Source organism: Vombatus ursinus, unplaced genomic scaffold (genome assembly GCF_900497805.2).
Source record: "Vombatus ursinus unplaced genomic scaffold, bare-nosed wombat genome assembly UNPS02014813.1, whole genome shotgun sequence".
NCBI classification, from domain to species: Eukaryota; Metazoa; Chordata; class Mammalia; order Diprotodontia; family Vombatidae; genus Vombatus; species Vombatus ursinus.
The window spans coordinates 29,061,506-29,076,878 of NW_020954591.1; the positions used below are offsets into that span (position 1 = coordinate 29,061,506).

Consider the following 15,373-nt stretch of genomic DNA (forward strand, 5'->3'; position numbering starts at 1 on the left):
TGTGGTGCTGATACAAATAGAAGTGTAAGACAGCCCCTGCTCACATTCTAATGGGGGAATAAGCAGTGAGGTAGGCAGAGTATTTGCTCCCACTTACTGTGAGGAAACTTAGGCTCCTGGAGATTGTCACTTATCTGAGGGCACATAGTAAGTGATGGAGCCATGAATACAAATGCAGGTTTCCAAACTCACCAGTTCAGTGTTATTTCAAGATACTGCCTTTTACCATGTGACCTCTTCCCAACAGAAAGTAGGCCAGTCTAGGTTCCCTTAAAGAATAGGGTCTTGTAAATATTAGGCATCCAGTAAATGTTAATAACTCACATTTCTGTAGAGATTTTAGGTTTATAACACATAGTAGAAATGAATTTATAATTTTACATTAATCTGAAAAAAGTTATTCAAGATAATTGTTTTATCTGAGTGTAGTGAAAAAAGTGATTTATTTTATAAATCCTTATCCAAATCTCTAGATAACTTGAGAAATGAATAAATGGAAAATACCTTCTAATAATCAGTATGTTGATAGCCAAACTATTTAGAAAAAAATTAATGAATTCAATCTCTCTGCAATTCCAGTTATAGTTGCTCTTTTCTGGTGTTATAAAACACATTCTCATAAGAAAGCATATAGATGGATCACTGAAAATTTATACCATTATTTGACAATTTTAAGTGCATGCCCACTGATGTGGGTGCACATTACATCTATATAATCATGATAATCAAATGGATTGCTCTTATTAACCAAGGGCAGAATGGTGACTTGGCCAGTAACTTGCTTGTGACTCTGGTCAAGTCCTTTTTGTGTTAGTGGATCGTGTTGTTTAATAAGATTACTCTGAGAAATTTCTGTACTTTTTAAACATATTTTGAAGTGTCATGGGTAGAAATAATATTAATTGCCATAAAGAAGAGATTTACATTCAAGGTCAAGGAGCACGTGGGTCCTTTTTTTTCTTTTTTAAAAAGATTATCGGGGCAGCTAGGTGGCACAGTGGATAGAGCTCTGGCCTTGGAGTCAGGAGGACCTGAGTTCAAATCTGATCTCAGAGACTTGATACTTACTAGCTGTGTGACCCTGGGCAAGTCACTTAACCCCGATTGCCTCACCAGAATATCTATATCTGTAGCTAAATATCTATATATTTATTTATTTTTAGTTTTCAACATTCACTTCCATAAGATTTTGAGTTCCAAATTTTTTCCCCATCTCTCCCCTCCCCCCACCCCAAGATGGCATGCATTTTGATATAGGCTGTACATATTTATTCATATTGAACCTATTTTCACATTAGTCATGTTGTAAAGAAGAATTCGAACCAATGAGAGAAACCACAAGAAAGAAGAAATAAATCAAAAAAAGAAAAAAAAAGAACAAATAATATGCATTGATCTGCATTCAGACTACATAGTTCTTTTTCTGGATGTGGACAGCGTTTTCCATCATGAGTCCTTTGGAGATGTCTTAGATCCTTGTATTGCTGGGAAGGGTTAAGTTTATCAATATTAGTCATTGCACAACATGGCTGTTATTGTCTGCAACATTCTCCTGGTTCTGCTCACTTCACTCAGCATGAGACCATGCAAGTCTTTCTAGGTTTTCTTGAAGTCTGCCTGCTCATCATTTCTTATAGCTCAATAGTATTCCATTACATTCATATACCACAACTTGTTCAGCCATTTCCCAGCTGATGGGCATCCCCTCAAATTCCAATTCTCTGCTACCACAAAAAGAGCTGCTGTAAATATTTTTGTACACGTGGGTCCTTTTCCCATTTGTATGATCTCTTTGGGATACAGCCCTAAAAGTGGTATTGCTGGGTCAAAGGGTGTACACATTTTTATAACCCTTTGGACATAGTTCCAAATTGCTCTCCAGAATGATTGGATCAGTTCACAACTCCACCACCAGTGCATTAGTATTCCAATTTTCCCACATCTTCTCCAGCATTTATCATTTTCCTGTTTTGTCATGTTAGTCCATCTGATAGGTGTGATGTGGTACTTAAGAGTTGTTTTGATTTGCATTTGTCTAATCAATAGTGATTTAGAGCATTTTTTCATATGACTCTAGGTAGCTTTAATTTCTTCATCTGAAACTGCATGTTCATATCCTTCATGGAGCAATTTAAAGGCTAAATAGAACCCTAAAGTCCTGATTGGAAGTTTTTTTTTTTAATTCAGCTAACTGCTAGTTGACTCCTTTTGTGCTATTTTCAGTTTCCTGAGTGTAAGAAATAATTATTGCTGTAGACATCCAAAAAAGTGTTATAAAAGAGTTCTTGTTGTGTAGGATATTATACTTTATGGAACCACTGCTTTTAGTATTTATTTTCTGTGGTGTAGCTAGAAGTAGAAAACATTTCCTGGAGCTCTATGAATGGTAGTCATTTTCTCATTGCAGATGTCTTTAAAGGTTTCTTTGTTAATGACATGAACTCAAGTTTCAAAAGGACGTGTACAGAAGATGGAAGGAGGGGCACATAAGCAAAGATAAACATGAAGGATTGGTGCAGACTTATATGGTTAGCATTAGGGAAGCTAAAGGCTCTTAAAAAGCACCAAGGATAAGAAAAGGGACTTATAAAGATATGTTTAAATTCAGAAGTTGAATAAAAAAGTATAAGCTCTTGTTGCAGTCAATAAAATATTGACATACAAAAAGAAATCTGAATTACACTACGCTTATTTTGGTTCATCTTTTTTTACCCGAGAAAATAAATTACCTACAAGCTAAAAAGAACAAGCAATATAAGATTTATTTATATCCAAGAGAAGGCACCTACCTGCTTTATATGATTTTGTCTCCTGGTCCAGATGAAATACTGAAGTAATTTAGCAAACATCATTGCTGGACCAATTGTCAGCAGCCTTTAAGGAGTCATTGAGAATGAGAGAGGGGCTGTATTAATGTAGTGTAAAGGGGTCTGACTTTGAAATCAGGAGATTTGGATTATAGCTTTGCATTTCTGTCTGTGACCTTGAAAAAGTCACTTAACTTCTGTTGGCCTCAGTTTCTGCATCTGTAAAGTGAGAATGATAGATTAAAAGTATCTTTGAGCTCTAGCATTCTGTGATGCTGAAGATGAATAAAATATCCTGATTTTCTGAAAAGGAAATAGTGGATTCTGTTAAAATGTAGACTGTTGAACTTCATGTCTATACCTTGTAAAATTCTAGAATGAATTTTTAAAAACAGTTTTTGAGACTTAGAAAAATAATGATTGATTACTAGGAACCAGACTGCTTTCACTTAGGACAAGTTGTGACAGATTAACTTCATTTTCTTTTTTTTATAGGGTTAACTAGGAAGACCTAGGTTCAAGTCTTGTCTCTATGACACGTACTGTATGTGTGTCTTTGTCAAGTTACTTAATCTTTTATTGCTCTAGACAGCTCTCTTAGACCCTAACTTGCAGAGAGAAGGTGTTGATCTACATTGGTAGAGGGTAAGTTTTCTCACCTGGGAATTCTCTGTACCAGTAAAACCACAGATCTAATCCCTGTTCTTTTCCCTACTAAATTGGCAAATGGGGAAAACTAATAATAGTAGCTTGTAGTTAGATAATGTTTTACTGTTTATGAGAGAAATGTTGTGAATGTATTGTACTTAGATTTCAGCAAGGCATTTGATCACCCCTCATGAGATCCTTGTGGACAAGGTGGGAAAATGTTAGCTGAACAGTAATACCGTGAAATGTATTCATATTTGGTTGAACAATTGGATCCAAATGGCATCGATTAATGGATGGATATCATCCTGAACTTATCTTTTTCCAAAAACTGATTCTTTCTTTTAACTTCCCTGTTTTTGTTAACAACACCACCTTTTGTCCATCTTGCATACTTTTCAAAACAGTATTGACAAATCCAAAGAGAACATACCCTAATGGTAGTGAGGTAGTTAGAGGCAGTTGATAGTGCTGAAGACATGCTTTATTTACTTAACTTTGCTTAAAGTCATGCCCCTTGTAGGAATAATAATCTTTTTCTCATTCAAATTGGCTTCCAAAAAGATGTTTATTCTAGGTCACACTGAGTTTAGTGAAGTTTAGAATTCCGTGGTTATATCACCTGGTCCGACTTCATTGACATTTTGCTCCTCTTTTTAGATAATTTCAACCAAATCAATTCACAAGGGACCTGCTGTAGTACTTGGCTCATCCTCATTATAGAATTTCTTAGTATTAGAATTTGTTACCTTTAGATGGTCTTAAAACTGAAGCATTATTTAGGCTTTCCCAAATATGAGGTACTTCAAAGGAACTGTAGGGAACTGCCGTCTTTTGTGAAAGTGAAGCTATTGGTTAATGTCCAGATGAGGTCAAATCATTGATTTACAGCTGGAAAGATCCTTTAGACACTCTATTTTACCACCCTCCTCATTTTTATAGATGAGGGAACTGAGGCTCAGAGATTTACTTGCCCATGGTTGTGCTAATAGTAAGTAATAGAGCTGGGATTTGAACCTAAGACCTCCAAATCTGCTCTTTCTGCTGTACCTCTTTGTCCCCCTGTTGTTAGAGGAATAGTCAGAAACAAAAGACCCACTAGGCTATAGAGGAAATGAATGTAGAGAATCAGTAGTATTGGGAAACATTAAATAAACTGTTAAAATGCCACAGAAAAGTTAAGGAGGTTTAGAATATAGATGGTATTTGGGGCAGCTAGGTGGGGCAGTAGATAGAGCACCAGCCCTGGAGTCAGGAGGACCTGAGATCAAATCTGGTCTTAGACACTTGACACTTACTAGCAAGTAAGTGGGCAAGTCACTTAACCCCATTGCATGGCAAAAAACCAAACAGCAAAAAAGAATATAGATGGTCTTGTTGAACTTAATTATTTTTAAGCCTAATGATTTAGCGGAGCTTCTGAGCTCACCGAGATTACTGATAGGTCATTTATCCCTTGTTATTATTGAATGCTTTTGTTTAGTGTCCTTGTGGAGAGTAAACAATGGATGCTCTGGATCATATGCTTACGGATCCTTTGGACCTGGGGCCATGTGGAGATGGTCATGGCACTCGAATTATGGAGGACTGCATGCTAGCAGGGACCAGGGTTAGCCTTCCAGAGGACCTATTGGAAGATGTAAGTAACCTTGTCTGAATTGTTTATAACTTCCCTGTTCTATTCACATATGCACAGTGGTGGTTCTCGAACTTTTCTACTTTTCTGAAGTCCCTAACTTTAATCTTAACTCATCCATTCTCTATAGATGACCTCAGTTTCCTATTTTACTGAGAAAATGGAAAGTCAAATAGAAGACTTCCAAACTTCTTTCCTCTTCAGATTGTCAAAGTATTCATACTCCAAGATCTTAGCCTTGATTCAGCTAAGCCAGGGGTGGGGAACCTGGGGCCTCAAGGCCACATATGGCCCTCTAGGTCCTTGGGTGTGGCCCTTTGAATCCAAACTTCACAGAATGAATCCCCTTAATAAAAGGATTTGCTCTTAGAAGATTTGGACTCAAAAACTTGGTCGAAAGACTGCACCCAAGGACCTAGCAGGCCACATGTGGCCATAGGTTCCCCACCCTTGACTAGGTCCTAAACTCCTAATTACATTTGTTCTTATCTCCCCTGGGACTTTGTTTCATTAGTCTCCCCCTTTTCCTTTTGCGTCTTCAGTCTCTCCCTTTCCACTGGTTCATTTTCTTCTGTCTACAAATATACTCAGGTCTTCCCTATATTAAAAAAAAAATCTGTTAGATCCATCCAACCATTGTGTTCTTTCTATCCTGCTTTCACATTTCTCATAAGCAAAGTCTTTGCTCACTGTTTCTACTTCTTTGTAGCATACTCACTTCTTAACCCTTAAAAATTTAACTAATACTTTACTAAAACTGTTCTTTTGAAAATCACTGGTGAACTTATAATTACTAAATCCAGTGACCTTTCTCAGTTCTCACCCTCCTTGACCTTTCTTCAGCATTTGACACTGTTGATTACACTTCTTAAGACTTTCTGCTTTTTTGATTTCTGTGACACTGTGTTCTTCTGCCTCTCTGATCTCTCCTCTGTCATTATCCTCACTCTTCTTCTTCCTCCTTCCCCTGAATTTTAAGGATTTCAACAGAGTTTTGTCCTTTATCCTCCTTTCTCTATTTCTTTTCTCACCTGGTCATTATATCTAATGATTTCAAATATCACTTCTATTTGTTGACTCCTGAATGTTTATCTCTAGCCTAGACCTTTTTCTTGAGCTGTAATTTTGCATTTCTCCTTATCTGTTCCACTGACACCTCAAACTGAACATGCCCAAAATAGAAGTCATCATCTTTACCTTCAAAACCAGCATTTCTCTTTCTAACTTGTTTTTGGCATTACTCCTCATCTCCTAGGCTAAAAGCTTTGTAGGCATTGTTTTAAAAAAAAAATACGTTTTTATTTTTTGTTATTCTGAACTTGAGAAAGACCAATAAACACGAACATTTACATATACAAAGAAAATCAAAAGAAGATTGCATTTGAAACTGTGAATTTCATTATAGACTTTTTAAAATGTTTGTACTAGATTAAGCATGTTAGTTTCAAAGCTGTCTTGGTTGTTTGTGTTGCCCTCTAAAATTCCTTCTAACTTCTCTGCATTTTCTTTAAATGCTTCATTGATACTCTTTTTCCCTCCCTTTTTTTGGTATCCCTATCACTACTCCTTATCCCCACTAATTCTCTTCTCTTCTCCTTTTTTCCCTCCCCCTCAAAAAAAGTAATCTTCTATTTTAGCAAGTTAGTATAGTCAAGCAAAACACATACACATATTGGTCATTTCTGAAAATATTTATCTCATTCTGCCCCATTTAATATATTATATCTCCCCCAAGAGGTGGGAGGCATATTTCCTCATGATTGTTCTGAAGTGACTGGTTATTGCATTGATCAGAGTTTTATGTTTTTCAAAATTATTTTTCTTTGCAATGTTGTAGTCATGGTACAAATTGTTCACCTGATCTTGTTCACTTCATTCTGAATTAGTTTATACAAATATTCTAGGTCTCTTTGAATCCATCCCTTTTTACAGTGTGATAATATTCTATTGCATGCTTATACTATAATTTGTTCAATCATTTCCCTGTTGATGGGTACCTTTTAAGTTTCCATTTCTTGCTACAAAAAAAGTGCTACTCTGAATATTTTTGTGCATCTGGGTTTTTTCCACTTTCTTTGATCTCTTTGGGCTATATGCCTGCTAGTGATATTGCTGGGACAAAGAGTATGCACAATTTAGTGACTTTTTGGAGTGTGGTTCCAAATTGCTTTCCATAAGATTGGTTCAATTCATATCATGGACAAGAATGTGCTTTGGGGGCATCTTTGATCACTTTTCTCTTCCTCCCACATCCAGTTAGTCAGCAAATCCTTTTTATTCTGTCTAAAATATGTTTTTCATCTGTCACTTATTTCCCATTCTCGGTGCTCATCATCTTTTGCTTCAGCTATTGAAGTGGCCTCCTAATTGATCTTTCCACCTTTACTCTAACTCTTATAATTCCCATCTTTCATACTGCTTCCAGTCTGGCCTAGCAGCTGTTATCTAATTGAGCAAACCCTGTGGTTAAGAAACCTTTACCCTACCATGAACATGTCGTACTTGCTACTGATGGGGCAGACAAACCAGCCTAGTTGAAACATCAAGACATTCTGAGAGAGACAGGAGGTAGCATATTCATTGGAGGTCAGACCATTGTCGCTAACTCAACTAGTGCTGCTTCTCTGATACAGCTCAGGACTAAGACACTCAAAAACCGTAGTACCTTTAAGACCTCCTGGCCCTGCCTCCAACCCAGTCCCCATAGCTATTGTCAGTGAGAACATCCTTAATAAATAGGACCAGCTGTGTTATCTCTACAACCACTGACAGGCCAGTAAACCCAAGAGGTTTAGGAATAGTTGTTGTTTCTCTTCTCAGTCCCCTCTCCCCAAGGGCACCAAACCCTACTTTTAGCATGGCCCCCACAGCCATCATTCAAGGGAGCTGCTATCTGTCAGCTACCTCTGAAGGTGCTTCAGGGTCCCCCTTCTCAGCAGCTATTGAAAGTTCAGAATAGGGGCAGCTAGGTGGCGCAGTGGGTAGAGCACTGGCCCTGAAGTCAGGAGGACCTGAGTTCAAATGTGACCTCAGACCAAACACTTGACATGTACTAGCTGTGTGACCTTGGGCAAGTCACTTAACCCCAATTGCCTTACCAAAAAAAAAAAAAAGAAAGTTCAGAGTAGAAAGTTATTACTCAAAGTACATGGCACTTTCAGATGGTACCACATCAGAAATAGATATGGTTTTATTAATGAAAAAAACATTAAAGATGCTGCATTACCATCTGTTTTGCCATTGTATTCAAAAACTACTGGTCCTTTCCATCTGACTTGCAGCTGAAACCACTTGTATGTGTTGTTTACCTGGTTGGAATGTCCTTCTTTGAGATCAGGGACTACCTTTCTGTTTGTATCTCCAGTGCTTAGCACTGATTTGTACCTAGTAAATGCTTAATAAATTTTTTTAATTAATTAATTTATTTTTAGTTTTCAACATTTACTTCCTCGAGATTTTGAGTTCCAAATTTTCTCTCCATCTCTCCCCTCCCCCCACGCCAAGATGGCATGCATTCTGAATACCCCTTCCCCCACTTCTTCTCCCTTCTATCACCTCCCTCCATACCACCCTCCCACCCCTGCCTTCTCTTATCCCCTTCCCCTTCTTTTTTCCTGTAGGGCAGGATAGATTTCTATACCCTGTTGCCGGTATGTCTTATTTCCCAGTTGCATGTAAAAATAATTTTTAACATTTGTTTTTAAAACTTTAGGTTGCAAATTGTCTCCCTTCCTCCCTCCTCACTCACCCTCATTGAGAAGGCAAGCAACTCGATACAGGTTATACATGTGTAGTCATGCAAAACTCTTCTATAATAGTCATGTTGTGAAAAACTAACTATATTTCCCTTCATCTTATCCTGCCCCCCATTTATTCTGTTCTCTCCTTTGACCCTGTCCTTCCTCAAAAGTGTTTGCTACTGATTACCCCCTCCCCCAATCTGTCCTCCTTTTATCATCAACCCCCCCGCCCTTTGGCCTTCCCTCCAATTTTCCTGTAGGGTAAGATAGATTTCCATACCCAGTTGAGTGTGTATGTTAAGCCAAATCCGATGAGAGTAAGATTCACTCATTCCCTCTTACCTCCCCCCACTTCCCCTCTACTGTAAAAGCTTTTTCTTGTCTGTTTTATGGGAGAGAATGTACCCCGGTCTACCTCTCCCTTTCTCCCTCTCCTGGTATAATCTTCTCTCACCCCTTAATTTTATTTTTTAGATATCAACCCTTCATCTTCAGCTCACCCTGTGTGCTCTCTCTCTCTCTCTGTCTCTCTGTCTGTATGTGTGTGTATGTGTGTGTGTATATTTTCATTTTTTTTCCCCCTCCAACTACTCTGATACTGAGAAAGGTCTCATGAGTTACAAATATTATTTTTCCATGTAGAAATGTAAACAGTTCAACTTTAATAAGTCCCTTATGATTTCTCTTTCCTGTTTACCTTCTCATGCTTCTCTTTTTTTAAAATTAATTTATTTTGATTTATCAACAATCACTTCCATAAGCTTTTGAAAAAGTTTAAAATTTTTTTCCCTCTCCCTCCCCGTTTCCCTCCCCAAGATGGCATGCAGTCTGATATAGGCTATACATATGCATTCCTATTAAATATATTTTCACATTAGTAATGTTGTAAGGAAGAATTAGAACCAATAGGAGGAATCACAAGAAAAAGAAAACAAAACAAAACAGAAGAAAATAATAGCAAATAGTATGCTTCGATCTGCATTCAAACTGCATAGTTCTTTCTTTGGATGTGGATAGTGTTTTCCATCATGAGACCTTTGGAGATGTCTTAGATCCTTGCATTGCTGAGCGGTTCTAAGTCTATCAAAAGTAGTCCTCGCACAACGTGGCTGTTACTGTGTACAACATTCTCTTGGTTCTGCTCACTTTACTCAGTCCATGCAAGTCTTTCCACGTTTTTCTGAAGTCTGCCTGCTTATCATTTCTTATAGCACAATAGTATTCCATTACATTCATATACCACAACTTGTTCAACCATTCCCCAATTGTTGGACATCTCTCAGTTTCCAATTTTTTGCCAGCACAAAAAGAACTGCTATAGATATTTTTGTGTATATGGGTCCTTTTCCCATTTTTATGATCTCTTTGAGGTACAGCCCTAGAAGTGCTATTTCTGGGTCAAAGGGTATGCACATTTTTATAGCTCTTTGGGCATATTTCCAAATTGCTCTCCAGAATGGTTGGATCATTTCACAGCTCCACCAACAATGCATTAGTGTTCCAATTTTCTCACATCTTCTCTAACATTTATCATTTTCCTGTTTTGTCATGTTGGCCAGTCTGATAGATGTGATGTGGTACCTTGGAGTTGTTTTGATTTGCATTTCTCTAATCAATAGCAATTTAGAGCATTTTTTCATATGACTATAGATGGCTTTAATTTCTTAATCTGAAATTTGCCTATTCATATCCTTTGACCATTTATCAGTTGGGGAATATATTCTTGTATGACTTGTATTCTTATAAATTTGACTTAATTCTCTATATATTTTAGAGATGAGGCCCTTATCAGAGACACTGGTTATGAAAATTCTTTCCCAATTTTCTACTTTCCTTCTAATCTTGGTTGCATTGGCTTTGTTTGTGCAAAAACTTTTCAATTTAATATAATCAAAATTATCCATTTTGCATTTTGTAATGTTTTCTGTCTCCTGTTTGGTGATGAATTCATCTGTTTTCCATAAATTTTATAGGTAAACTATTCCTTGCTCTCCCAGTTTGCTTACAGTATCAGCCTTTATATCTAAATCATGAACCCATTTTGACTTTATTTTGGTATATGGTATGAGATTTTGGTCTATGCCTAGTTTCTTGAGTCTTGTATTTGAAAGTCAAATTTTCTATTCAGCTCTGGTTGTTTCATCAAGAATGCTTGAAAGTCCTCTGTTTCTTTGAATGTCCATTTTTTTTTACCTCTGAAGGATTATACTCAGATTTGCTGGGTAGGTGATTCTTGGTTGTAATCCTAGCTCCTTTGACTTGTGGAATATCATATTCGAAACCCTCTGGCCCCTTAACGTAGAAGCTGCTAAATCTTGTGTTATCCTGTTATTATTTCTTTCTGGCTGCTTACAATATTTTCTTCTTGACCTGAGAACTCTGGAATTTGGCTATAATATTCCTGGAAGTTTTCCTTTTGGGATCTTTTTCAGGACGTGATCAGTGTATTCTTTCCATTTCTATTTTACCCTCTGATTCTAAAATATCAGGGCAATTTTCCTTGATAATTTCTTGAAAGATGATTTCTAGGCTCATTTTTTGATCATGGCTTTCAGGTAGTCTAATAATTTTTAAATGATCTCTCCTGGATTTGTTTTCCAGCTCAGTTGTTTTTCCAGTGAGATATTTCGCATTGTTTTCTATTTTTTCATTCTTTTTTTTTTTAATTTTTACCTTTATTAATTTATTTTGATTTATCAACAATAACTTCCATAAGATTTTGAGTTTTAAATTTTTCTCCCCCTCCCTCCCTACCTCCCTCCCCAAGACGGCACACAATATAGGCTATACATATACATTCCTATTAAACATATTTTCACATTAATGATGTTGTAAGAATTAGAACCAATAGGAAGAACTACCAGAAAGAGGAAACAAAACATAAGAGAAGAAAAAAAAAATAGCAAATGGTATGCTTCAATCTGCATTCAAACTTCATAGTTCTTTCTTTGGATGTGGTCTCTTTTTTCATTCTTTTGGTTTTGTTTTACAATTTCTTGATTTCTCATAGAGGAATTAGCGTCCATTTGCTCCATTCTAATTTTTAAGGAATTATTTTCTTCAGTGAGCTTTTGGACTTCCTTTTCCATTTGGCCAATTCTGCTTTTTTTTGGGGGGGGTAGGGCTTTTTGGTGAGGCAGTCGGGGTTGAGTGACTTGCCCAGGGTCACACAGCTAGTAAGTGTCAAGTGTCTGAGGTCAGATTTGAACTCAGGTCCTCTTGACTCTAAGGCCAGAGCTTTATCCACTGCGCCATCTAGCTGCCCCTCCAATACTTCTTTTTAAGGCATTCTTCTCATTGGCTTTTTTGATCTGTTCTGCCATTTGGGTTAGTCTATTTTTTAAGGTGTTATTTTCTTAAGTAATTTTTTGGGTTTCCTTTATCAAGTTATTGACTTGTTTTTCATGATTTTCTTGCATCACTCTCATTTATCTTCCTAATTTTTCCTCTGCTTCTCTTATTTGCTTCTCAAAATCCTTTTTGAGCTCTTCCATGGCCTGGGACTGATTCATATTTTTCTTGGAGGCTTTGGATGTAGGAGCTTTTACTTTGTCGTCTTCTTCTGATTGTATGTTTTGATCTTCTTTGTCACCAAAGTAAGATTCTGTGGTCTGAGTTTTTTTGTGCTATTTGCTCATGTGTCCAGCCAATTACTTGACTTTTAAACTCTTTGTTAAGGTAGGGGTTGGCTTCCAGTGTGGAGGGTGTACTGTCGCAAGCTTCAGGGATGTAGCTATTTTTAGAAATACTTCTAAGGACCTGTAAATTTTCAGCTCTTCCAAGGTGGTATGATCAAAGGTGAGGTGTTTACTCCTTTCCTAGCCTGTGCTCTAGTCTGTGAGTGACCACAAACACTCTTTTCTGCTTTGGAACTGTGAAGAGGATTCCCTCTTCACCACCACTACAAGCTCAACCACGCCAGCACTCTTCCTTGCCCCAGGATCATTGCCCAGAACTGCGACTCAGATCCAAGCATGGGCAAAGCAAGAGAATCCTGCCTCAACACCAGCAGAGAGATCCCTGCAGTCCCCCTCTGATCAGCTGCTCCATCAGTCCACCATTTGTGGATCGAGAGCTCTGGAAGCAGCCTTTGCCCCAAGGTTGTGCCGGGACTGGGGCCACACTGGACTCCTCTCTCACCTGGGTCTGACAGACCTTTCCTACTGACCTGTTAAGTTTCCTTTTCATTTGTGGGTTGAGAAGGCTGGAACCCGCTACAACTGGTAGGTTCCTGAGGCCTGCTCCAGGTTCACCAAGGCTCTGTCTTTGCCTGTGCATTACATGGTGAACTGCGTTCCTCTCCCTGCCCATCACAACAGACCTTTCCCATCCATCATCCACGTTGTCTTGGGCTGGAAATTTGTTTCACTCTCTCTTTTTGTGGGTTCTGCTGCTCTAGAATTTGTTTAGAGACATTTTTTACAGGTATTTAGAGGGGTTTGGGGGAGAGCTCAAGCAAGTCACTGCTTTTACTCCACCATCTTGGCTCTGCTCCCTTAATAAATTGTTTTAATTCATTCATATTCATAAAGCATAGCTCTGATCCTGTCACTTCTCTGCTTGAAAGTCTTCAATGGATCTCTATCTCCTACTAAATAAAGCCTTGGTGCCTTAATCTGTTATTCAAGGCCTTCTTTAGACTGGCCCCAGTCATTGTTTCCAGCCTTCCACTGCTCCCTGTGTTTTAACCAGACTGAACTGTTTGCATTATCTTAAATATATCCTTTTAACTTTCTCATCACTTCTTTTCCTTCCCTCCATTTATCAAAATTTTTATCTTTCCAGGCCCAATTTAAAAGGTGATATCATTTTTTAATGTCACATTCCTTAATCTCCTTAGCTAGTAAGTCTTCTTTCTCTGTTCTCTTTTTAGATCTTTTATGACCCATATCATATGTCTTGAATTATAGTTATTTGTTTTTGTGTCTTATCTTGCAGTTAGTTTTTATGTGTTATGAAAGCAAGGACATTTTCTTATTTATCTTTGTATTTAACATATATATAGCACAGTGTCTTGCTAATGAAATAAATGATAAATCTTTTTTGTTTCTGTTTTGCTTGAATGGTACTGAATAAATTCTCCATTTCTGCTCCCTAGTTCTTCTTTTACTGTTAGCCAGGTTTCTCTCTGCCACACCTTTGCCATTTGCCAAATAGAAAACATTGTTTTTGATCACACTGTTCAAAGGTCTTGGGATTGTAAAAAGAAAACTGATGTTCCTATTGCTGACTTCTTTCCCCTCATTCTTTTTCCCTTCCAGCCCGAGATCTTCTTTGATGTGGTTAGCCTCTCAACATGGCAGGATGTGCTGAGCGACTGTCAGCGTGAGCACCTCCAGCAGTTCCTGCCTCACTTCCCTGAAGATAACATTGAGCAGCAAAATCAGCTTATTCTCGCCCTATTCAGTGGGGAAAACTTTCGTTTTGGGAACCCATTGCACATTGCCCAGAAACTCTTCCGAGGTCTGTAGCTAAATAGCCATTTTTTTTTTTTGCATGTTTTACTCCTGTGAAATCTTATGTTATCTTTGGTCTGTCTGTTGCATACGTTTGTGCAACAAACGTATCTGGGAGCATCTGGGTGGTGCAGTGGATAGAGCTTGGGCTTTGGAGTTAAGAGGACCTGAGTTCAAATGCAGCCTTAGACACTTGACACTTACTAGCTGTGTGACCCTAGGCCAATCACAACCCCATTGCCTCACCAAAAAAAGCAAAAAAGAAAAGAAAAGAAAAGAAATAGACAGGAACAAAGAGAATGTGTGTCATAGAATTCTCAAGCTTTTGATTTCTCTAAAATCAGTGTGGTTTATTACCTGCTTTAGGGATGAAAATTGAGGAAGGTACTTTCTCTCCCACTTATATTAACGGGTAATTAGTTTGCTTTAGTGATGAAGCACAGACAGACCATCTCGTACAGCCCTTGTAAGCTCTGTTATGTGGCTGCCTTGATTTGTAGAGGAAATAGATTCATTAGAGTCAAGCCTCTTGTTACCTATGGCTAGGACATAAATGTGATACTTTTTTTTCTTCGTCTTGGCCTCAAGACATCACTTTTCAGTGGAGAGGGATTTTCTTCCAAGCTGTTGTTAGAGGCTGAAGCTTGGAATCTTTAAAGAGAGACAAACTACTGCTAGTAGAGTTTGAATTGGGCCCTCAGTGCCTATTGGCTATTGTTTTTCCTAATATTAGAGTTGTCCCGAAATGGAATGAGAATAAGATAGGTACCCATCACTTAAAATGTTTAAACAAAGCCTGGATGAGTTTTTGTGGGCAGCATAGGGAAGATTCATGGTAACAATATTGTTGTCATTGTATAAATTGTTTTCCTGTTTCTGCTGTCCTCAGTCTTTCTCTTGTAGACCATTTGTGATTTCCCAAAGTCCTGAGATCTGTGGATGGGGAGGTGTGGCTGATCTCACAAATAAAGGCCTTAAAAGGTATAGGCAATGACAAACCATAGAGAACAACTAGGTTGGAGTTGAAGGTTATTGGAATAACTGGTAGGATACTAGATTTAAAATTGACCCGGCTCCTCTGAGGCC

At 37.9% G+C, this 15,373-nt stretch overlaps 1 protein-coding gene across 6 annotated transcripts in view; it reads left to right on the top strand.

The window, feature by feature from the left end:
* NFRKB (nuclear factor related to kappaB binding protein) overlaps positions 1 to 15,373 on the top strand; it is a 46,372-nt gene that overhangs the window by 2,442 nt on the left and 28,557 nt on the right. For 5 of the 6 annotated variants that reach the window (XM_027835150.1, XM_027835154.1, XM_027835152.1 and 2 more), the window contains exons 2-3: positions 4,939 to 5,094; positions 14,093 to 14,294. In XM_027835150.1, coding sequence (XP_027690951.1) covers positions 4,960 to 5,094; positions 14,093 to 14,294 — 337 coding nt within the window. In that variant the 5' untranslated portion in view covers positions 4,939 to 4,959. Of the gene's footprint in view, positions 1 to 4,938; positions 5,095 to 14,092; positions 14,295 to 15,373 lie in introns of those variants that run through there. The other variant, XM_027835155.1, reaches the window with a different exon arrangement.